This window comes from Jaculus jaculus, chromosome 9 (assembly GCF_020740685.1).
Source record: "Jaculus jaculus isolate mJacJac1 chromosome 9, mJacJac1.mat.Y.cur, whole genome shotgun sequence".
Classification (NCBI taxonomy): domain Eukaryota; kingdom Metazoa; phylum Chordata; class Mammalia; order Rodentia; family Dipodidae; genus Jaculus; species Jaculus jaculus.
Window position 1 is genome coordinate 9,759,038 of NC_059110.1, and position 23,452 is coordinate 9,782,489.

The 23,452-nt window shown below is 44.6% G+C and overlaps 1 protein-coding gene across 8 annotated transcripts in view; it reads right to left on the bottom strand.

The window, feature by feature from the left end:
- Nucleotides 1-23,452, bottom strand: part of Arid1b (AT-rich interaction domain 1B) — a 389,392-nt gene that overhangs the window by 90,891 nt on the left and 275,049 nt on the right. For 5 of the 8 annotated variants that reach the window (XM_045159613.1, XM_045159608.1, XM_045159611.1 and 2 more), the window contains one exon: nt 18,133-18,379. In XM_045159613.1, coding sequence (XP_045015548.1) covers nt 18,133-18,379 — 247 coding nt within the window. The remainder of the gene's footprint in view (nt 1-18,132; nt 18,380-23,452) is intronic. The other 3 variants (XM_045159614.1, XM_045159610.1, XM_045159607.1) reach the window with 1 other exon arrangement.

The window sequence follows — 23,452 nt, forward strand, 5'->3', positions numbered from 1 at the left end:
TTATGGGAGGCGAAGTACAGGGTGTAAGGTAACCGCTACGCTTGTAAGTTTTCACTAAGTCTAAAACTGATTAAGGACTTTGGACAAATAATGTAGCCTCAGTTTTAGTGTTTTAATTAAGCAAAACTAGAAATTAAGGTAACTTGTGATGTTTCATTTTAGTTGGTGTGGTAGTGTGAATGTATGTTCCCGTAGTGTTTTATTGGATCTTGCATCCCTAGGTAGGGTCTCACTCTAGCCCAGGTTGCCCTGGAATTCACTACGGAGTTTCAAGGTGGCCTAGAACTCACAGCAATCCTACTACTTCTGCCTCCTGAGTGCTGGGATTAAAGGCGTGCACCACCACGCCTGGCTCATACATTTGTATAAGTATGAGCAATGCACCCTATCCTTCTCAGTTGATTCTGTCAAGGAATTCAGACACTGACACATTTCTGGTGATATTTATATTGATCATTTGGTTAGGGAGGTGGCAAGCTATTCATTTCCCTTTTGTGGGTGGTAATATGTGGGAATATGAGACTAAGGAAGTTCCACATGGCCCCCAAACTCTCTACCGCTATCATCAATTATGTACTAGAAAACCCTGTCTATCAAGTTTACTATGGCGAGACTTGCTAATACACATTCTCTACTTCCTCTTTTACACCCACACGCATTGGCTGGAATTCTACCTGAGGAAGGTGTCCTTGGACAATCCCTTCCTTTTTAACATTGTTCTCATGATTACAAATGGCCCCAGAGACTTCACTTGTGTGTACGCTCTATAGTTCATTTACTGCTTGTCCATGTTCTTATGTGGGATCTGGAGAGTCAAACCTTGGTCTTTAGGCTTTGCAGGCAACCTCCTTAACTTCTAAGCCATCTATCCAGCCCTTCTTTCATTTTTCTATGCAGATTTTAGTGTTTAGCCTAAATTTGTAAGAATTCTTATGTCAGTTGTGAAAATACTCTCCTAGTTTGTCTTTAGAGTTAGTCTCTAGGGTCCGCTTATGGTGTCTTTTGTAATTGTTAAAAGTCCAATTTGATAAATCTTTCTTTTTATTGCCTCAATTTTAAGTTATAGTTAGAAAACTTTTCTCTACATCAAATGCTATTGCTACAAGGAGATTGTTTTAGATTATACCCACCCTTGTTGCATTCGGATGCCAGAAAATAAACATGCAATGAACAGGTTCCCACATAAGTCTGTTGTGGTAATAATTCCTCCCTCTGTGACTATTATAGATAAGATGGCAACGTCAAAAGAGCAAGAATGAACTCTAAGCTACGGCAGCTTCTGGTGGACAAACCATTCATGCCCTTTTAAGTGAGAATGAACTGAGCCACAGCAGCCTCTGGCAGATAAACCATTCATCCCCTTTTAAGCATCACTGTGATTTTCTCACCTCTTTCTAATAGGCCTGGAAATACCCAATTTTTTGAACTTTTTATCCACACACAGTTATAGCTCCAGAGCTAACTAACCCAAAGTACACTTAAGTATTCAAGTTGGAATACTGATATAACTTGTCAAAATGGCAGATATGAATGGCAGGCTCTGTTGAATGCCAACAAGCCATTCTTTCCTTTCCAAACTTTCCTATGTTGTCTGACTTTGAGAAAACTCATACAGAAAGGGTGAAGAATCAGCCACATCTAGACATAGTTTTACAAAAACCCACATACATTGGAGGTGGTTAGCTTAAAAATCTAGGATGAAGTTTAAAACAACCAAACAAACCCAGAGTACTGATACATAGGAGGACCCGTTGCTGAGTGACATACTAACAGTGATTCAAGAGGAGTGCTTTTATAATTAACCGGAAATGAGAAGTCTAGAAGATCCTGTTGGCCAATCTTCATTGATGAGGTTCTTAGTATACCCAGAGGTCAGGAGGTTCTTAGTGACAAGGACTTGGGTTCTATTAATAAGTTCCTAAAAACTGATAGGGAAAGGCTTAGAAAAGGTAGTGTTTGTGAGTTCAAGTAGTGGATTACAGTAGCAGTATTGTCACTTTTATGAAGAAATGAAGATATGACTACTTCCAATTGCTTTTTAAAAAATTTTATTTTTATTCATTCATTTTGAGAGTGACATAGAGAGATAAAGAGGGAGAAAGGGAAGGAGGGAGGGAGAGAGGAAAAAGAGAGAGAGAGAGAAAGAGAGGGAGGGAGGGAGGACGGTGCAACAGGGCCGCCATCCACTGTGAATGAACTCCAGAAGCATGCACCCCCTTGTGCACCTGGCTTACACGGGCCTTGGGGAATCGAGCCTTAAACTGGGGTCCTTAGGTTTCACAGGCAAGTGCTTAACCCCTAAGCCATCTCTTCCGTCCCCAATCACTTTTAAATAACTATAACCTGGTTCCTTCCAAAACCAGCATGCATGTCACTTCTTTGAGCTACTAGCAATTGAGTTACTCCTCTATTTTTCAGGAATGTTCTAGTGGTGTCATTTTACTGAATAATAACAATAAAACCCCACAATTTAGAAATTATTGCTGCCAAAGTCTGAAACTGTTATATCCAAGACTCATGTTCACCTTGCCCTGCACTACCTTATTCTACCCTAGCGGCATGGACGTCTGCTCTCAAGTCTGGGGTGCACAGAGGTGCCTTCCCTGCCACCAACTGTCTTTACAGGTCCACCCGAGGACACATTTCTTATACTCGCTGGGAAGAGCAGCAAAAATTATATCATCATGGATGGATATACTTAGGAAACTCTTCAATTCTTGAAACAGGAGGTGGTGGTTAGGAGCATGTCTGTTGAGTACCAGACATGTTGTCTACCTCAGAGTGTCCTGAGATGGAGCACTCCCGTCATGCAGGCAACCAGGATTGCTCTGATCATTTCTTTAAACATCTGCTTCTCAGAATCAAGGAGCAGGCAGGCTGACAGCACTCCGGTTTTAAGGCTGACATCTAAATACAAAATCTACTCAGGAGTCTGCCGGCATGGGAGGTAAATTACTGGTTTATGTGAGGTGCTTCAGTGCAGACCCACACGTATCGGGCTGTTCAGCTGGGGCGTCTGTGTGCACTCTTTGCTGTATGTAGAGCCTCACTGCCGGCAGCACATCCCGAGTGAGGTGCTGGTGGTGGCTGTGACACAAGTTTCTATTGCCAACAGGTTCTATCTCTAGTATGAGCACTGGGAAATAGAAAACCACATGTCTTCTCCCCGAATCCTTGCAAACTAGAATACCATGCCACAGAAAATTCACATCCCCAATTTAAGTTAGGCCTGTGTCTTGGAAGACACATCTCTCTAGGCCATGGGAATCAGAAGTTTATTTTGGTTCTAAAGATACAAAACACCCCACATATTCTAGATGCATACCTGGTATATGTACATTTGAATCAGGAAGGGAATAAGGAAATTGCCAATTCTCTGCGCCCACTCTAGACTCAGCTTTGCAACTGATCTCCTTAATGTGGGCTGAGGGTTGTGTGTCTTCGCAGCATAGCTAGACCTGAAGATCACCTCACTGCACAGGCCTGTTTAGAAGTGATCTAAGAAATAGGTTCTCTGAAGAGTTCTACCAAAGTTCTATGCTCTCCTTTGAAATGGATAATGTTTCTCAATTATAAAAAAACAAATGGTGTAACAATTATTCATCTGGCCTGCTAGATTCAAGCCAGAATTCTTTCACTAATTTAAATATACTAAGATTGCATATAATTTGCCACATAGAAGTTTGTTTAAGTGTTACCTGATGCCCACAAGAGCTGTGGCATGTGTATCTTTCCACAGAGAAGCAGAGGCAACAAAACTACAAAGGTGTTTGCAAGGCAGAAGACAAGGTGAATCAGAGGACATAAAGCCAGGCAGACTAGGTACCACTGATCACCAGGTTACAATAAGCTTAAAGACAGATCCGTCTGAAAGTACTGATGTGAAGGAGTCTCAGTATGGAGCCATAACCCTTTTGATCTGGACTATGGCTAGGTGCCTGGGATGTGGGAGATTGTGGCTTCTGGTTTTCAATGTAGCCCTCTTCCTGCTGAGAAGCATGCGCAGTGTGGCTCGCCTTGGCAAGCAAGTGTGCACGCCAGCTCCACTCTTTCTGTGTTCTTTCGCCCCAGTCACGGAGGAAGGAAAACTGTGTCTGGAAAAAATGGCCATAAGGTAAAAGGCAAAACTTGAAGGAAAGTTTATCAAGTTACCTTAGTCAGTTCTGAGTGTGAGGAAATAAACAGTAGACAGGTAAAATGTGCAAAGGTCTGGCTGAAAGCACAAGTCATTTCTAATTTGGGGACTCATAATCTGGGAGGTATTTCTTGTGGGTATCATCCATGTCCTTACATATCATAATGAAGACCTTATGTTTCCAACAAAGCCCATCCTTTCAACAGCATTCAAGTTGAATATACAGATTCAAAGGTCTTTTGCATGTGGAAAAGCTCACTGGAGGTGGGGAAGGGCTTGGATGTAGCAAGGCTCTCCCAGGAAGTCTAGCATTCTGCAGTCTATTTAAAAAGTGGTTCCAAGAGCCTGATTCACACTGAACCTCGGACATGAAATGCAGGAGCACCCCCCCCCCCCCTGCTAAATCTGCTCTTGCCTGTGCTTTGATGTGAGGTAAGAGGCAGGGGCAGGGAAGCCACGTCGAGCAGGCAGTTTATATTTCTCTCACCAGGACAAATTAATAAAAACAAAACCTAATTTCCCCCTTCTCTCACCCATTCTTATTCCTCTTCAATATTTTTCCTCTTTCTAAGATTCCTTTTTTGTTCGAGAAGCTTAATATTTGGCTGCCTTCTGAAGAAATGGGTATAGTGACAGATGAAAGACTTGTATTCATCGTATAATTCAGAATAAGGGGAAAAACCGACTGCTGTGCATTTAAGATTCTAACAACCTTGCAATTTTGTGTAGTCGTTTCCCCCACCCGTTCTTTTGAAGAAATCTGCTTTTATTCTGTTAATAACTAACCACAGTTGCAGCAGCATGGATCCGATTAGCAGTTCTTATGATACAAAGGGGAGCAGGAAAAAAAGCTGTGAACAGGGTTGCCAATTTGTCCACCTGGGCCCCCAGGAGAAAGATTAACTGAGCGCCTGCCTGCACCCTTCCTTCCCCTTGATCGCTGCTCTCGGGTGAAGGATGGAGACAGGTCCTTTGAGAGCCCAGGCAGGTGCTTTCTTCCTTTAATGAAAGTGTTGCTCCCCTTCTTCCTGCCTTGTCACAAACCTCTCATTCTGGGTTCCAACACTCTGTGACAACTCTGCTTGTAAACATGGGGAGCTATGGAAGTGCCACATGGAAGCATGTGCATCTCAAAGACCAGACCCCAGAGGAGTGCCCTGGGGTGCCCTGCAGGTGGGTAGGTGAGGCCAAGTCTCAGACCAAAGCTCAACCACCAGGAACCTCGATTCTGCTTCCGGATGTGAGGAGGGAGGAAGAGGACACTTAGTTTGGGGATATTAGAATTGGAGGATGCAGATTAACAGATTAAAACACTAGCATTATTAGGCAACATGGTTTCTATTTATTTTTGTAATTATCATTTGGGCACAAATAATTATTACTTTATGAAAGCTTTTAAAAGCTTATTTTATTTGTAACTGTAAGTTTTTTGTGATAAAGTGTAGTAGTTCAAACTCTTTGGCATACAGTTACATTTAATTGAGCAACCAATTAATTTTTGAGACAGGATCTCATATAACCTAGGTTAACCTCTGTGGTAGTTCAAAACAATGTCCCCCAATAGACTCAGTTGTTAACTAAAATTGGGTTTGCAGCTTCTGCCCCTAGCAGGGAGATTCCTGCTATGGGGGGTGGCAGGGGAGAAGGTTCCCTGGGGGAGACCTGAATTCCAGGCTAGGGTATGCAGAGGGAGCTCTGCTGGGTCCCAGATGTTTGTTGCAGGTTGCTTGCTTATCTGTGGTGCTGGATGGCTTGTGCTGTTTTGTTTTGTTTTTCCTCTGCAAAGATCTGTGAAAGGGGCCAGCTTCTGCCATCAGTGGAACTTCCCCTGGATCTCTAAGCCTGAAATAAATAGTGTCCTCCCATAAACTGTGTCTGTTTGGAAGCTCATCCCAGCAGCGTGGAGCTGACTACAACAGCCTTGAGCTTCTGACTCAGCCTCCACCTCCCCAGTGGCTAGGGTTACAGGTGTGTGTCACCACGCAGTTTGTACCATGCTAGGGGCTGATGAGTGGAACACAAGGCACAGAGACAGCTCTAAGCCACAGCAGGAAACTTAGGTCAGTCATCAATTTCAGAGCTCTCGTTTCCTGGCATCCCCCTTCCCCCCACCATGCTAACTGGGCATCCTTCAATTTGGCCAACATCTATTGAGCGCCCCCTACTGGCCAGGAGCTGCTCTTCCAGTGCGGATACAAAAGGAAGCTGCCCCCACCTTCAAGGCAAGGGGGTGGGGGGCAAATTTTCTTAGGGTCAAGGGGTCAGTAGCTGCTTGGTGAAGAGAAAGAGATTTCAGCTGGGTTTGAACAGATGGGATAGATATTTGAACACAATAGGATTCACACATTTGTTAATTCTACTTGCAAAATTTTGTTCCCTTAACTGCTTCTAAGGGGGCAAAGAGAAAGGGAGGGAGGGGAGAGGAGGAGAAGAGAACAGGGAATGAAAGAGAGGCGAGAACTGGACACTGAAAACGGAGGCCTGGTTCTCTAAAAATACACTTTTTTTGTCCTTTATCAAGAATTTAAATGGCGTGATCCTAGCACTTGTGTGTGTGTGTGTTCTATTACTACTTGGAAGAGGCTGGAGACTACAGTTGCATTTTATCACAAGAATGCTTTTCTGACATTACTTCTAACTGGGCTATGACCCAGCTGTAGAAAGGTCAGAAAAAATTGGCAGTATGCAGACCTTAAGTGAGCTCTTTATCCCTAAGCTTTCTGTGACTAATCTCTAAATGCTCATCACTAAGAATGCTGGCTTCCTCCCAGTCACGTGTGGGGGCCCTGGGCACCTCTTCCATCTTCTGGAAGCATTTCTTTTTTTGACCAGCCTATAGTTTTAAGTACCCTAGGACACCTCCTGACTTTTCACCCAGTATTTATGAAACTCAGTAGCATATTATAATCACCTGGAGACCTTTTGTAAAAGTGCTGATGGAGGACACGTGCAGGAATGAAGTCCAAACTTCAGGGGATTGCACAGATGCCCTGAGTAACTGGTGTTGAACACCACTGATCTTCTGCATCACAAAGTGGGTGATCCCACAGCCCTCTAGGGGATGCTGACACAGGCTCAGCACCTCCAATTTTCACCTATAACACTCCAGTGACTTGCACTTCTAAGTCCCACAAAAGATTGTTCCAGCATCAAGAGTCTTATGTCCAACTTCCTACTCAAAAATCTTCCTTTGGATGGTCACACATAGTATCAAACATTGCATAATTAAAACCAAATGCTCCACTCTCCCCTCAAGTGCCTGCTTTTCCAGCCTTAGTATTTACCACCACCGTGCCCCGCTTTCTTCAGCCCACAACTGCTGCATGCACAGCTTGCCATGACCACTGTGCCGCAGGTCCCTGACAAGGCGCGCAGGCTCCCGATTCTGCCCTTGCCCCTTACAAAGCAGCTGGAAAGAGCCCTTAAAGCCCAAACTGAATCATACTACTTCCTGCCTGCTGTTTAACCTTCCAAAAGATTCACATGGGACAGGATCCCCCCTTCACAGGCAGCACACTGTCCCCAAGTTCCTACTGCCTACTATGCTGAATGAACCAAACAATAAGCTCAAAGAGGGAGGAGGATGGACAGCTAGGCTAGCTGCCCTTCCCATGACCACCGCATGGATACAACAGCAAATGCAGAAACATACTTCTTTTCTAACTCCATCCAGCAAAGCAGTGCACTTGGCACCCTCACTTAGCAAGGGCACACTTTGGCATTCTGCTGTATGCACTTGCTGCGGTTTCCAAGTGCATGCTCCTCTGTCACTTTCTGTTCGCAGGAAAAGCGTCAGCATTAGCAGTCCCTGGCTGTACCACTTATAACCATGCAGATGTGGATTATTAAAGATTGATGCACTTTAGGGTTGGCGTCGGCATTCTGTTTGCCTCTTGCCGAAATCAATCCGGGTCCTCATTAGTCAATGACAACCCGTATCATCCTGCTATGAACGCGAAATCAAAGGTGCGAGTGTGTGAACGGAGAGTAAGTGATGAAAATGATTAGTAAGAATTAACGGCTAAGATCAATCAACACATCACAATAATCCTGGCTTCAGGGTTATCAGAAGATGGGGAAACAAACAACACAAGCTGTGTGCAATGTTTCGTTATTTCCTCAACAGTGACTTATTCCCTTTTAGAAAAACCAGTGATAAGTTTAGGAACATCTTGGGTACAGGCACTACTCATTTTACCACCATTTTCCAAAAATATGTGGTCAAATTGTTTTGGAAGTTTTCTTTAGGCTCAAATGAGCTCAAAGAAGCTTTGTACTCCTTAATCCAGGCGCTGACACAAGCGGCTCAGGTCACAGCCTTTCACGCCGCTGACTCAAGAAGCCGCCGGGAGCGCAGGCCTGGGATCCGGCAGTCTACATCCAGAGGACAGCCAAGCAGGAGCCAGGTGTTCAGAGCGCCTCCTCGTGAGCAGCGCAGGTGGACACTGGAGATGCAGGCTCAGGAAGCTGAGCCACCACAAGCCACTGCTGGAACACCAGAGCAGAAGGCGCAGCTTCACTTCACAGAGGGGCTGCAAGGGTGCAGAGGGCACAGGGGAGCAGGCCGAGCAGAAGTGAACACTGGCACCGCTCCTGCTGTCTTCATGTCCCGGATGTCCTGACGTGCGCTCACCAGGAAGGTGGCTGCAGACCCTCACATGCAGCATTTCTGTTGCCACTGCTGCACACACCGATGATGTCCTGAGAGGAAACCGGCAGAGTCCTCCAGCTGCACAAAGAACTTGTAACCTACCCCAAGTTTTGTTAAGATACAAAATAGAACATGGAGTTACCTCAGGAAGGGTTAAGTACGAGCCTAAGATATTTAAAATGTACAGAGAAGAGATTGAATAAAAGGGACATTGATTTGCATCCACTGTGGTTCATTTCATAGGTACTCATCTTGACAAATGACACCAGGAACTATCATTTCCTCTCATGAAAACCCTTCCTGCTCACTGGGGCCCATGACTAACTCCTCCCTGTGATTCATTTTTCTCTTTCCCGTTATAGCATCCTTCCAGAATCTGCTTATGTGAATGTCAAATTAAGCAAGAAAATCTTTTTTTTTTTTTACTATAATATCTTCTTGTATGCGTTTGTCTCTGTTTCATCTTATACAGAAATCGATTTAGCCTCCTCCTGCCAAGCAGGAGAGCGGCTTTAATACACCAGAGGGGCCCCAGGAGTTACTTGATATACACGAATTCATGTCACCCTCTTTAGAATGCATGTGCCCTGACTGTCTAAGGGATACGAATGCACCATGCCAAGCTGGCAGGCGGGGCACACAATTCACCCTCTGGTGACATGACATGAGTTCGGAAGTGGGTTTAATGATGAAGAAACTGCTGCTCGTGGCAGCGTGAGGGCCACTTCTGACCAAACCTTCACTACAGGCTCTTCCCAGCAGGTCTCTGCAGTCACAGCACCTGGAGCCTTTGTCAGGCACGAGTGTGTGTCGCCTCCTGGGAAGGGGTACATGGGCAGGGTTGTAGGCATGGGGGGTCTGCTGGCCGGAGGGAGAGGAAAAGGACAGCTTATGCAGGAGACAGGCTCGCACAGACAGAAGCGAGCAAGAAGGACAGCTCTTGAGAGGTGGATGAGAGCTTTGCACCTAAGCCTTCTCTGAAAGTGAGTCTCAGCCTGCTCTGCTCTAACCTCACCTCTAGTAAGTAGTCACCTGGGGCAGGGGTTGGCCTGGCTGAGCCTCCTCCAATAGCAACACGCACACTAATGCCTGTGAAACCTTATGAAAAAGCAGGGAACATGACCGTCTTTCATGGCTGGGAAGACGGACTTTTGATTAGTCTTCCTATAACCCAATCTCGCACCACGTGAGAATGGCCAGACAGCTAGCGTGTGCTTGGGAATGGTGTGAATACCTGAGTTTTTATTTGGGGCAGCCTTCTACAGCCAGATGGGAGTGACTTAATTCCACCACAAATTGGACTTGACACACATGCGAGATGCCAAGGAAAGGATAAGGCAACATCCACTGAGGAGTTTGCAGTCACCACCTTAGAAATTTAACAGAGCTGCCAAAGTCTGTAAACAGTCTGAACAGGTAAAGTTTCATCAACAGGAACATGAACCGGGCTACGCATGGTTCTGATCTGTCTACCACCCCCCCCCCCCCCCAGCGCAGTTACCCTTCTTAGTGCTTAACCTTGGCTACACTCAAAAGCACAGCCACGCACAACTGCCCACACCCTCTGGCCAATAAGATAAAAATTGCGAAAGTTCAGCTTATCTATAATTTTGCTTTGTTAGTAAACAGTGACAGTTTGCTCAACAGGCAGAACACTGGAAACCTGCATGCTGAAACCTCTCACAGAAGTGTGTGCTGCCGGAGTGCTGAGTTGGCTTGCTCAGTGAGGAGAAGAGGGGACTCAGCCAGGGGACATCCAACCCAGCAGGCCTTTATCCTTAAGCCCCAGTATGTGACCCAAGGAAAAACCGAAGTGCTGTGATGAGATTTCTTGTTAGAAGAAAACAATGTGTAATAAGAAACACTAAATTAACTGTACTTGACACTGATATATCTCATGAAAGAGTATATATATCCACATATCTTACAAAGACGGAGGATTCCTCCCCCAACTTCAAGGTAGGGTATCACTCTAGCCCAGGCTGACCTGGAATTCACTGTGTAGTCTCAGGTTTGCCTTGAACTCACAGTGATCCTTCTACCTCTGCCTTCCAAGGGCTGGCATTAAAGGTGTGCACCACCACGCCTAGCCAAGATGGAGATCTTTCACCTTCATCTCTAAATACAAATGCATCACTCCAAAGGGGACAGAAATGAGCAGAGGGTAAGTGAAAAACAATACAATTTATAATGGCCCTGGGGGAGGAATACCACACAGGTTTGTTTCTGGTCTTAAACTCTGCTGATTAGACAAGGCCTGACTTGTTTAGCGTCTAATTACAGGTGCCTGCAATGCTGGAGCCCAGGGAAGAACCAAGGGCCTTTCCACTGGCTTTTCAAGCACGCAGGAAGCCAAGACTCAGAAGGAGAGATGAGGCGCTGATGGGCTCTCGGGAGCTCTTCCCAGGACACTCACCGAACTTGCCAGGCAGCCTGAGGGGAGGGCCGGGGCTGGAGGGAGGGTTCACAGGCAAGAATGAGAATCAGCCATTGAGGCTGCGCTGCCCAGCTTCGCGCATCCAGCTCTGCAACCCTTCTCATTCACCAGAGCGCAGAGAGTGAAAAGGAGGTTACCCTTTCCAGCACCTCCTGGGGACGACTCCTCCATGCCACGCTGGTGTACCTCAGCCCAGCTATCAGGTGCACAACAGCTGAGTCCTTCACCGTGACTTCTGGAGAGACAATGACTGGCCGAGCTGATCCAGTGGGAGGCAACAGGAGGACGAGAGGTCAGGTGAGGAGGGGGGAAGCAGCACACACGCCAGCGAGCAAGTGAAGAGCAGAGCCAAACCGACGCCAGGGCGGCAGTCTGAGAATCGCGTCCCGGGAAACAGGGACGTTCCACCCACAACTATGCCTTACACTCAGAACCTCAGCGCCTACTGTACAGTCAGCCAAACTAGACACCAGACAGAGGAAAGAATTATTCTCTAACAGAAGGTATATCAGCATCTGCCAAAGTAAGTAAGGGGCTGGAGAGATGGCTTAGCGGTTTCAGCACTTGCCTGCAAAGCCTAAAGACCTGGGTGACCCGGATTTGATTCCCCAGGACCCATGTAAAGCTGGATGCACAAAGTGGTGCATGCATCTGGAGTTCACCTGCAGTGGCTAGAGGCTCTGGTGCAACCACATTCTCTACTTGAAAATAAGTAAGAAAACAAACAAAATCAACCCCTATGATCAACTCCAAAGTGTGGCTTATTACCTATGACCAAATTTGCATGAACGGATAACATAATGTAAGTGGGAAAACTCAATATATTTAATACTTCAGAGAGAGTATCATTAAGGATTTTAGAAAACTATTAATTTATAAGAAGATACGATGTCACCTATAAGGTAGATGAAAGGAATAAGGAAGTGTTTTTTTTTCTTCAATAAAACCTTGTCATGATTTTTTTTTCTTTTGAGACCAAGTTTTACTATATGCTCTGGGCTAGCCTTGGGCTTAGAAATCCTCCTACCTTAGCCTACAAATGTTGGGATTACAGATGTACACCTTTGAACTAGGGAAGCTTTCATAATTATTAATAATATTTCATGAAAATATAAGCTTAACTTTATCTATTAAAAGCATATACTTGGAAATGAGGACTTGGCTTAGTAGCAGAGCACTTGCCTAGCATGTGCAAATCCCTGGGCTTGATTCCCAGCAAAGCCGACACCAGGGCTGCCAAGATGACTTATTGATTAAGGTGCTTGCTGCAAAGCCTAGGGACCTAGGTCCAATTCCCCATTACCCACTTTAGCCAGATGCATATGGTGGTGCATGTGTTTGGAAGTTTGTATGCCGTGGCTAGAGACCCTGGCATGCCCAATCTCTCTCTCTCTCTCCAATAAATAAATAGAATATAAAAAAGATAAGTGTGTGGTCTTAAAAAAAACAACAGAGACCAAACACAAAATCAAGCATCTGACCAAAGAAACAAAAGTACTTTTGTCTGAGGATTGGGTATAGCTCAGTGGGAGAGTGTTGTTTAGCTGGTGTGAGGCCCTGAATTCCAATTCCAAGGCTGAGAAAATAATAGAAAGATAAATAAAAAGGTAAATCTATAACTGTTGGATTTAGCTAGACTTAGCTAGGAAGCAGAGATGGGGGAGGAGAACAGATAACATAGATTCAAGCCTGGCACACTCCCCAGAGGTGTAAGGCTGCCCAGTGCTTCTTGGCTTCTCTCATCCAAGTGAGACCAGAGTAGCCATTCCCACAGGCCAGAGGTTGAATATCGCCCTTACACTGCCCTGGCTGCTCCCTGCATAGGGAGCCACATCCCTATGCAGGGAGCAGCCAGTTCTTGGCAGTTGTGGCCAGGCCCACTGGCAGGGAAGAACTGCTTACCGCTAGTTCATATTGTCATTACACTGGAAAGAAGAGGGAGAAATAACCAAGATTGCAACCTGCTAGCCTATCTGCCCAGCACACACCTAACAAATTGGCTATAATCTGAGTCCTCACTCAAGGGTGACCGGTCAGGCTAAATTGCTATGTGCAGAGACCTTTTTTATTCTTGTGTGCAAAACTTCTGTTAATCTCTGGAATACAGTCTTGTGTTTATTTCCCTTTCTCACCCCAGCTCCTAAAAAGAGCAGCTGTGGACCTAGTTTTTTCCTAGTAAGAAAAAGGGACTAAAGTTTGTGAAAATACATTATGCATTTTATGGCTAGCTTTAGCATCCATTCTGAACCACTTCAGTGCACATTCAAATCACCACGAGAAACCCAGTGCACGTATGTTCTAAGATGCACGCGGAGCGCGGAGTGGAGAAGCGGGACTACGGCCGCCCAGAGCCCACTGCCCGGCACAGTGCTGGTAACTGGGAGCGACAATAACCCAAGCGCACTCAATGCCTCTCAGTGCCCGCCTGTCCTGGTGCTGCAACCCAGAAGCCCTTTACTGTCTGAGTATGAGACATGGTCCTGTTACAGTCAGAGCAACTGAGGCCCAAAGGCTTGCTGAAGACTCCACAGCTCGTGAGGGGCTCTACAAGGAGGTAGGATCAGATGCTCAGTGTAATTCCATTTGGAAAGAGGTGAAGGGCTGCCCAAATTGCTTGTCAGATTTTCTAGCAGGGACTCCCCTTAGAATAGCACTAAGAACTGTTCTATTTGTTACTTTAGATAACTGACAAACTATAGCCTCACCCTTCGCAGAGATAATTAATTAAGAACTGACTTTCAGCTGAGCATGGTGTACACTTTTAATGCTAGCACTAGGGAGGCAGAGATAGGAGAATCACCATGAGTTCGAGGCCACCCTAAGAATATGTAGTGAATTCCAGGTCAGCATGGGCTAGAGTGAAACCCTACCTCGGACAACAGCAACAACAACAAACAAACAAACAGAACTTCTAAACAACAGCAACAACAACAAACAAACAAACAAACAACTTCTAAACAGAACTTCTAAAGCAGACAGGTTTGCTGCGTACTTTCTCCTCTATACCACACGCCTCTGGGCACCGTGGTCAGAACAGCGCAGGAGTCAGCAACAGGACAGCGCAGTGGAAGCGAGTGTGGACATGGCCCTGCCACACGCTTAGAAAACATACCTTATGCTTCTAGCAGTATCTCCAAGTGGGTATAGTGGTTCTGTTTGACTTATTTACTTTGACTGCAGTGTTGGGGACCGAGCTCAGAGACTTTGCCTGCCACTAGGCAAGCCCTGTGAGTGCCGGCTGCCTTCTCAGCCTGTGTTCTGGAGACCGTCTCGTACACGGTCAGACTATCCGGAGCTCCACTTCCTCCTCCAGCCACTGCCTCGTGAGCCCTGGGACTGCGCGGCTGTACCACCACACCCAGCTCAGCTTCCTGCTGAAGGAGGAGGGTCAGGCTACCGAATGCCTCTCTTCTGTGTTCACACCTGCAGTGTCTGGAGAAAGGGCGGCATTTGTGTTGGGGCATAATCCACTACCTGCCTTTGACCCTCTGGACTTTGTAGCCAGTTAAATTTGCTGAGCTACTCTTACTGCAGGAATGTAACAGGGCCGGTTTTCCAGAGTCATGGGAGTGCAGTGAACTATTCTAGAGCCCATCAAAATCTAACCAGTGAAAACCCAATCTGGGCATAGCGGTAACACCTGCATCCCAGCATGTGGGCTGAGACAGGCGGAGGACTGGTTGAGTTGTAGGCCAGTTTGGGTGACACAGTAAGATGATGTCTCACAAAACAAAACACAACAAAACTCTATTTAGGAGGCAATGTATGTTATCAATTACAATGCCAACTTTATGTTGATGTGACCACCATTCTGATCCAATTCAGAATGAGAATATGAGCTCTTCTTTGAGGAATACAATGTTTTATGTGTTTCCCAGCACTTAGTAGGTGATCTCTCAAGTCACCTGATGGGGGAGGGAGGGAATTAACATGGGATTTTTTTATAACCATTGAAAATGCTAATAAAAATTAAAAATAAAAAATATAAAAAATAAAAAACACAGAAAATAAATAAATAAATAAAAGAAGTTCTTTAACCTCTCAAAAAAAAAAAAAAAAGTCACCTGAATGCCAAAACTGTCTTCAGTATTCTGTAGCATGGAGTAGGCGAAGAGCTAACACTGTGAGAAACACGTCAGTCTAGGTTTACAGCAATAACTGTGAGGACAAATTATGTGTGTGGGTTTTATGGTCTTTTTTTTTTTTTTTTTTTTTTTGGTGAGGCAGGGTCTTACTTCATTCCAGGCTGACCTGGGACACAGTCTATAGCTCCAGGCTGGCCTTCAGCTCATGTCAATCCTCCTACCTCAGCCTTCTAAGAGCCTGGATTAAAGGCGTTCATGACTATATCTGACAAGACAAATATTTTTGAAAAGATGCAACATCAAAATGCCTTAAACCAAACCACTAAAAGTACAGGTATCTCTGAAGTATGGGGAATTGTGGAAACACAGCCTTTGGCTCATTCGGCGCGATGAGGGAGCAGATTGTTCTGCTGGCTGAAGCCCTTCCTGGTGTTGCATGTTGTCCTACTGAACTGATCAACAGCATCCTGTTAAAGCTCCGGTGCATCTGAGCTTGATGGGAATATCCTACAGCCATCCAAAACAGATTGCTTTTCTATAAAGAAATGTAGTGCATAAAACTAGTGACATATACTCTATGAATAAAGTTCTATAAAAGAGTAATAATGGAAAAGTAATAAAAATATACAGATTTGAAGCAGGGAAGAATCTATAGGTAGATACAATATATCCAGTAACAGGCCAATTCCTTTTTTTCATCCCCCCTCCCCCTGAGGTAAGGTCTCACTCTAGCCCAGGGTGATCTGGAATTCACTCTGTAGTCTTCAGGGTGGCCTCGAACTCATGGCGATCCTCTTACCTCTGCCTCCCAAGTGCTGGGATTAAAGGTGTGCACTACCACGTCCAGTAACACACCAATTATTATTTTTTTTTTTTGAGGCAGGAAAAGGGCTTTTAATGGAGGCCAGTCTGGGACTGAGCCAGACCCTGCTCCCATTAATGACAGAAGCAAAAGGCAGACGCCCTATGAATCAGGAAACATCAAAGGCAACAATAGTCAACATAAAAATACAGCTTATTTGAGAAGGGTAAAGCCAACCAAAAATATGTAACACATGCCTACCCTGACATGGAAAGAGATTAGCACTTCCAGTGCAGGTCTGTGTACCTGCCTTTGTAGAAGTAGACCCTCTTACCTTTGTCTTTTTGTTGTTTGTTTGTTTGTTTTTATTTATTTATTTGTGAGTAACAGAGAGGAGGGGGGGGCTGGGGCCACTGGTGCCTTGGTGGGGTTTTGGCTGGTTTCCTCTTTTCTGGAAGATATTAGTCTCTCCTGCTTCTCTTCTGTGGTTGATGATAACTTACATACCCTCACTTTTCAGTAGAATAGTGTATTTTGCTGTTTTTCTGCTTATTTCCCTCCCTAGGCTACTTCAGCATGGTTACTATGCCTCCATCTTACTTCTCTTACTTTTGTTATATTGCTTTTCTTTTTTTTCTCAACTTTTATAACATTTTCCATGATTATAAAAAGTATTCCATGGTAATACCCTCCCTCCTTCCCTCCTTCCCTCCCTCCCTCCCACTTTCCCCTTTGAAATTCCATTCTCCATCATATCCCCTCCCCATCTCAATCAGTCTCTTTTATTTTGATGTCATGGTCATTTTCTCCTCTTATGATGGTCTTGCACACACCAATTCTTAAGCAGGGTGATGGATTCATGAATGTTCATCTGATAATTATACCTCACATTTAGCATTTTACTTGGTCACATATAATATTCTACTGTAGAATGTTATTTATATGTGCCCCACAGACATTAAATAAAAATATAAGAGGGCTAAAATGTAAAAAGAATATAATTATCACCTATAACTATTGAGATTTAATAATAAATTGCCAGAAAATTTATTAGCAATTCAATACCTATTCTTAAAGGTTAGCAAGAAGTACTTTTAAAAAATATTATTTTGTTTTATTTATTTGAGAAAGAGAAGGAGGGAGGGGGGAATATGGGTGCATCAAGGCCTGCAGCCGCTGCAAACAACATGTACCACTTCGTGCATGTGGCTTATGTGGGTCCTAGGGAGTTGAACCTGGGTCCTTTGGCTTTGCAGGCAAGTACCTAACTGCTAAACCATCTCTCCAGCCCAGGAAGTATTTTTTGACAAGTACTTACAGCAAATTAGCATAGGTTGAGTAGAAACAAATACACATACATAGTGTATGATAATAGAAAACGAGTTACTTGGGACGGTTTGAGTGGCTGACATTTGACATAAGAAATCTGAATGAGGACAGAACCATTGGTGACCCCAAGAAGTGTGAGTATGCATGTGCACACACCCACACACGGAAGCAGAAGTTGCAGATGTACAATAACTGGCAAAACTGCACACAAGAGTCAACAGGAATAGGAACGCTATATCAGAAAGACTGTTGCATTTGTATCAAAGAAGGTGCTTTTGACTGTGTTTGGGCACTAATCAGTGACTGCTGGGGCACACCTATGAACAGATGTCCACCACAGCACAAAATAAGACCAACATCACTGAACAATCTCACTTTAGTACACTTAGCAATAGAGGATCTTATTTAATAGAACCATCCCATGACATGCTAAAAGAATAAATAGTTTTGTGTTTCTAGCAAAATGAGTGCTTTGAAATTAGTTGGTCATTTTATTAAGTGGGCACATATTCACTTCTTGAGTCTCTTAAGGAACTGTGGCTCTGGTATACTTGGGTGGGGGGAGCACGTATATTCCTGAAAAGTGGTTTCATTACAGGGCTTTTAATAGTGAATGAAGTGATGGCACGTGAGTGCCACTGAGGCAGCTAAATCGGTCTCTGTAACAAAGGAAAGCAATGATTACGAGGCGACTACCTGGAATACTTGCAGGAGAAATTGGGCCAGATCGGGACTGGTTGCTTCCTACAGGTGAGCCAACAGGAGAAGGTGATGGGCCCCCCGGGATGCTGGAGAGATGGGGTGATGCGTGTGGAGAAAAAGGTGACTGAGCTGGGTTGCTCTGGTCCCCCTGGCTGCTTGTGGACCCAGAGGCACTGACTGCAGAGCTCAGAGTTGCTTCTGTCCCAGTGGGGAGGTCATCGATGGAGCCAGACAAGTCCTGAAAAAGAAGAAAAGGAAGATGTATTCACATATAGTTGAATGGATAACCACCCAGATACGATTTGAAAACCATAATGTCACCCACTTAAGAGACAAAGTGGTTGTGGGTCACTTTTTATTAGACTTTCCTGAGCTCACTAACAGATTTGCTCTCTGCTACTCTCTTTGATAAACCATCCTTCTAAGTTTCCTTGGCCATCAGTCCTCAGCCATTGAACCTGTTCAAACTGCCATACCAAAAAGCCCTTCCTGGGCTAACTTACCACAGGAATGGAATGCTTGTTCTACATGAGAATCTCAATAAAATGAACAAGTAAATATCGGCTTGCCCCCCTCTCATTTGGAATTCAACACTAGAAGACTACATTTCAAACTGAGGAATTGTAATATAATAAGTCAAATTATAACCAAACTTTGCAGTGATAAATTCTTACATTAAAAATATTTCTTTATTTATTTATTTAACAGAGAGAGAGAGAGAATGGGCACCCAGGGTCTCCAGCCACTGCAAACAAACTCCAGACACATGCGCCCCCTTGTGAAGTTGGCTAATGTGGGTCCTGGGGAGTAGAACCTGGGTCCTTTGGCTTTGCAGGCAAATGCCTTAACGGCTAAGCCATCCCTCCAGCCCAAATTCTTACATTTTAAATAATCACATAGTCTCCTAATAAAGTATGTGTATTTTACCTGATATTGTGAAAATGAATAACTGAAGTTATATGGGCAGAAATGAATTCCAATGTTATACCTTGTATCTTTATATTACAATTTTGTGCCATCTAATTTGATTGTGTAACACCTTCTGGGGTACTTACTAAAATCTGCACTTGAGAGATTTACAAAAAAATCAGTTATTGCTGAAGGTCCCACTAGGACAGACGGAACGCAGGTGACGACAGCAAGGCCAGGAGGAGGAGGAGGGAGGGCGAGCCGCCCCCGCAGCGCCATGCGAGGCCACCGCGCGGCATCAGCCCCTTGCTGCGCCTCACAGCCTAGAAACCGGGCACAGGCTTGCGGGTGTGACCAGACTCTCAGATGCCCAACTCTGCACACTCCACCAAGCAGGAAAGGGGTGCTCAGGGAGTGCTGGCGCTTAAGCTGGTCATCCAGGACTGACTGTTGTGGAGGGGGCCCGAGACGTCCGGCTGTGCAGTCAGCCTAGTGACGCCCTCCACCAGTACCACAAACATGCGGCTTTTCAGTACAATCAGGCTTTGCAAAAGTGAGAGAGGAAGATATTCCAGGTTCTAAGAAGAAATTGAGCACAGAAAGTAGGAAAGGGGCAAGGCAAAGCTGAGCTGACCAGAGCTCTTCAGGTACCCCCAAAACGTGATACAGCAAACTGAAGGCTGGGATCATTCATAGTCCCCTGGATAGTTAACTGTCTACTCATTAACTTGTAGTATAAAAAGTACATCTTGGGGGGGGGGGCGATTGGAGAGATTGCCCTGTGTTAAGGCACTTGCCTATAAAGTCTAACAACCTGGGTTTGATTCCACAGTACTCATGTAAAAGCCAGATGCACTTTGTTTGCAATAGCTGGAGGCCCTGGCACACCCATTCTCTCTCCCTGCTTGCAAATAAATAAAATATTTTTAAAAGGTAACTTATCTTTTTTTTTTAACCAAAAATGATCAAAGATCAAAACTTACATCCTAAAGTACAGCTGATGAAAATCTCATAAAAATATGGAGGTTACAGAAGAAAAATCATGGTAAGGATAGATAAGATCTTTCTAAGTATAAATATTAATCTTTAAAATCAAATAATTCTGCTTATGAAAAACAAAATAATAGTTGAAAATATTTCTGAAAAAATACTACGAATACTCTGAAATAGTTGAGGTAAATTCAGTCAGATTTTCTTTTGTTTCTTTCATTCATTTATTTATTTATTTATTTATTTATTTATTTATTTATTTATTTCGGAGAGAAAGGCCGAGAATTGGCGTGCCAGGGCCTCCAGCCACTGCAAATAAACACATGTGCCCCTTGTGCATCTGGCTAATATGGGTCCTGGGGAATTGAACCTGGGTCCTTAGGCTTCACAGGCCAGCACCTTCACCGCTACGCCATCTCTCCAGCCCTTTAATCAGATGTTTCAGAATTCAGGCATGAAATAAACATTTCTTCTCTGGACACACAAGATGTGTGATTTTGCACATATTCAGCTGGAAAAATGTCCTATTTAACTCGATTGCTGGGTTCAGCAGTAGTTCCACTTAGACCTCCCAAATTAAATACAACCTTTGCAAAGCCAGGTAGAAATAAAGGAAGCTATTGAGCCAGTCGCATGCTAGGTGCAGTGCAGGAGGAAATCACACTCCAGCAATCAAGACAATTATCGAGATTCCATGAACGAGACTTAGGCCAATAGAGGTGTGTCCATGCGCACACACTGACGTGCTCAAGAAGAAAGCAGGCCTTGGTTTACCTACCCTCTTTCCACCCTCAGGTTGCCTGCGACTTCTCACTGTGCCCAGCCTCTGCCCTAGGTGGGTGTGAGGCTGAGGAAGACGAGGGGGCAGCTGGGATAATCTTTTCAGTGTGTGCGTCGCAGGACTTCCCTTCCTAACCTACGTAACTGATTTGTTACCTGCAGTGGCCCTTTAAAGAAGGGCTCTGAACTCAATGGCCTATGGGCTGAATGGGACCCTACTTATGTACTGCCCACAAGTTACACATGATTCAATGTTTGAAATCAAAACAAAACAGTGTTTGGTGACATGTGAGAAAGGCTTGAAATTCAAAACTATGGGTTCCATGGTATTTCCCTGGAACAAGCCACATCTGGCCCTCAGCGCTGCCTGGAGATGCTGGCACTGGCCCAGCAGAGCATCTAGGACTGATCCTTTGGCTTTAGGGTTGGGCCTGTTTACCATCGGCCTTGACAAGAAGGTGTGCTGACCCTGGACTCAAAGAGGCAAGCACACTAGAGTCACCACCATTGCCTCTGTCTCATTGAGGGAAAGGGGGAGTCTGAATTAGGAAACTGCATGAAGGTCTCACCACGTGCTGTTTTAAAACATCCATTACACACCCTGCCGAGAGTACTGGGAGCAGGTGCAAGTCCATACGTATGCGCGTCCCCAGTAGTAGTTTGAATGGATGCCCCCCAACACATTCAGGAATTTATTAAAGCTTTTGACTTAACCTCCAGCTTCCTGGCTGGAGGAGGTGCCACTGTGGGTGCATCTGAATACCAGCCTAAGGTGTGCGGAGAGCAGTCTGAGTTCTGCCTGGGTTCCCTGCTATTTGGCTGCGAGATTTTGCTCTTGTGTTTGTTGGCAGGTTTTCTCTTTCTTGCCATTATGGAACTTCCCCTGGATCTGTAAGCCTCAATAAATCCCTTCCTCCTATAAACTGTGCCTGGTTTGGAAGTTCATCCCAGCAGAGTTAACCTGACTCCTGCACCACTCCACAGCCTCCTGGGAGGAGGGGAGAGCCTCTACCACCTAACACCTAACAGGTGGGGAACAGGAAGAAGAAACAAGGGCTAGGCAAGACTCCCTTGGAGAAAACATACTTCTAACATGTCTTTACAGTAAAGGTAATTCGGTTGTTATATATACAACCATAGTTTGTTATATTCCACATAGGGTTGAACATAGATAGTGCAGATTCAGTTTTCAATTGTAGTTAAATAATTTTATGCAATTCTTTCTTCATAAAAAGCAGAATGTTACTTTGAAATTTGAAATTCTCTGCATGACCTACAAATTCTTTCCCTATCCTCCCTTAAAATTCCACATTATGGCTGAAAAAATGACAACTGTGGGTGTTAAGAGAGCTTCGTTCAAGCCGCAGAGGCATCAAAACCATTTGTTATTCAACAAGCTGATCAAGAAAATACCAAGAGGAAAATATAAAAATGGTGGCTTTCTTCGCGTTCACATGTCATCAGATTTCAGTGCTGACTAGACTTTGGTACAACAGAAGAGTAGTAAAAAGATATAATTTTTATATTACTGTTAGACACACAAGGAAGTTTTGTATGTAAATTATATGGAAATGCTCCCGCTCTGCAGATTCTCCACATATCCATATGCAGAGCTGTCTTAAAGCACACTAATAAAGTTCAGCAGTGGCTGAAGCATTCAGCCTAGCAACTAACACCCCCGAGAGGACAAGTTAGCCAGTGGGGCACCACTCTCTTCTCTTGTGAGCCCTCAGATCCATGAGGCCTATTAAGAACAGAGGCCACAGGGCATCTCCTGGCAGCGAGGCACCTTCAAGCCACAGTGCTCCCATTCTTCTTGCTGGAGAGCTGGCAGGTCAGAGCACTGGGCGGGTAAAGACTGGGGGCTGCAATTCCTTGCCACACAGTGTTCCTTTAAACCCTTCTCCTTCTTGATGGAATGATGGTCTCATGCCTGGAGATATCACTATTCTGCTATCATAGTTTCATCTGGTAAGATCCTGTTACCAAATTCAAATATCTAATGCCTCACAGAATACTGAATACTTTCCAACATACCAAAAATAATGTGACCACTGCTGTCAAGGCTTAATTTACTAATAAAACGTTACAAAACAAACAAACAAAAAACCCTTAAAGCTGGTTTTATTTTAAAGCTTAATCTAGATGGAAGACTTCCTCTATAACTCTACCCCTTCATCCTCCCTCTGCCCAAGTTAAGTTTTCATTCCAATTCAAGCGACAAGTAAAGATTTCACTGGGCACAAAATTAAATGTTACCAGTAAGAATAGCCACCTTATCAGACACTTATAAATCCACATAGCACAATGGTATTCCTAATTCAAGGGCTGGGCGGCAGTGACCAAAGAGATATGTACGGCGGACAGTCCACGAAGGAGGTGCCCGGCCTGAACCTTTGAAGGTTCCTGTGGACAGAGAAGACATGTAAGCCTGGGTGACACGCACTCTCGGGTCTATACATCACATATGAACTCTTCCATCTGTGGCTCTAACAGTATTCAACTTAATAAGAGTTTGACTACTAATAGGCAAATTTAGTCAACATGGCTGATGTTTTAGAGTTTCACAGAACTGGGAGTAAGTTAGAAAAACTCCCCTGCGTAATTAAATAAGTGGGTTTTCAAAAGCAAA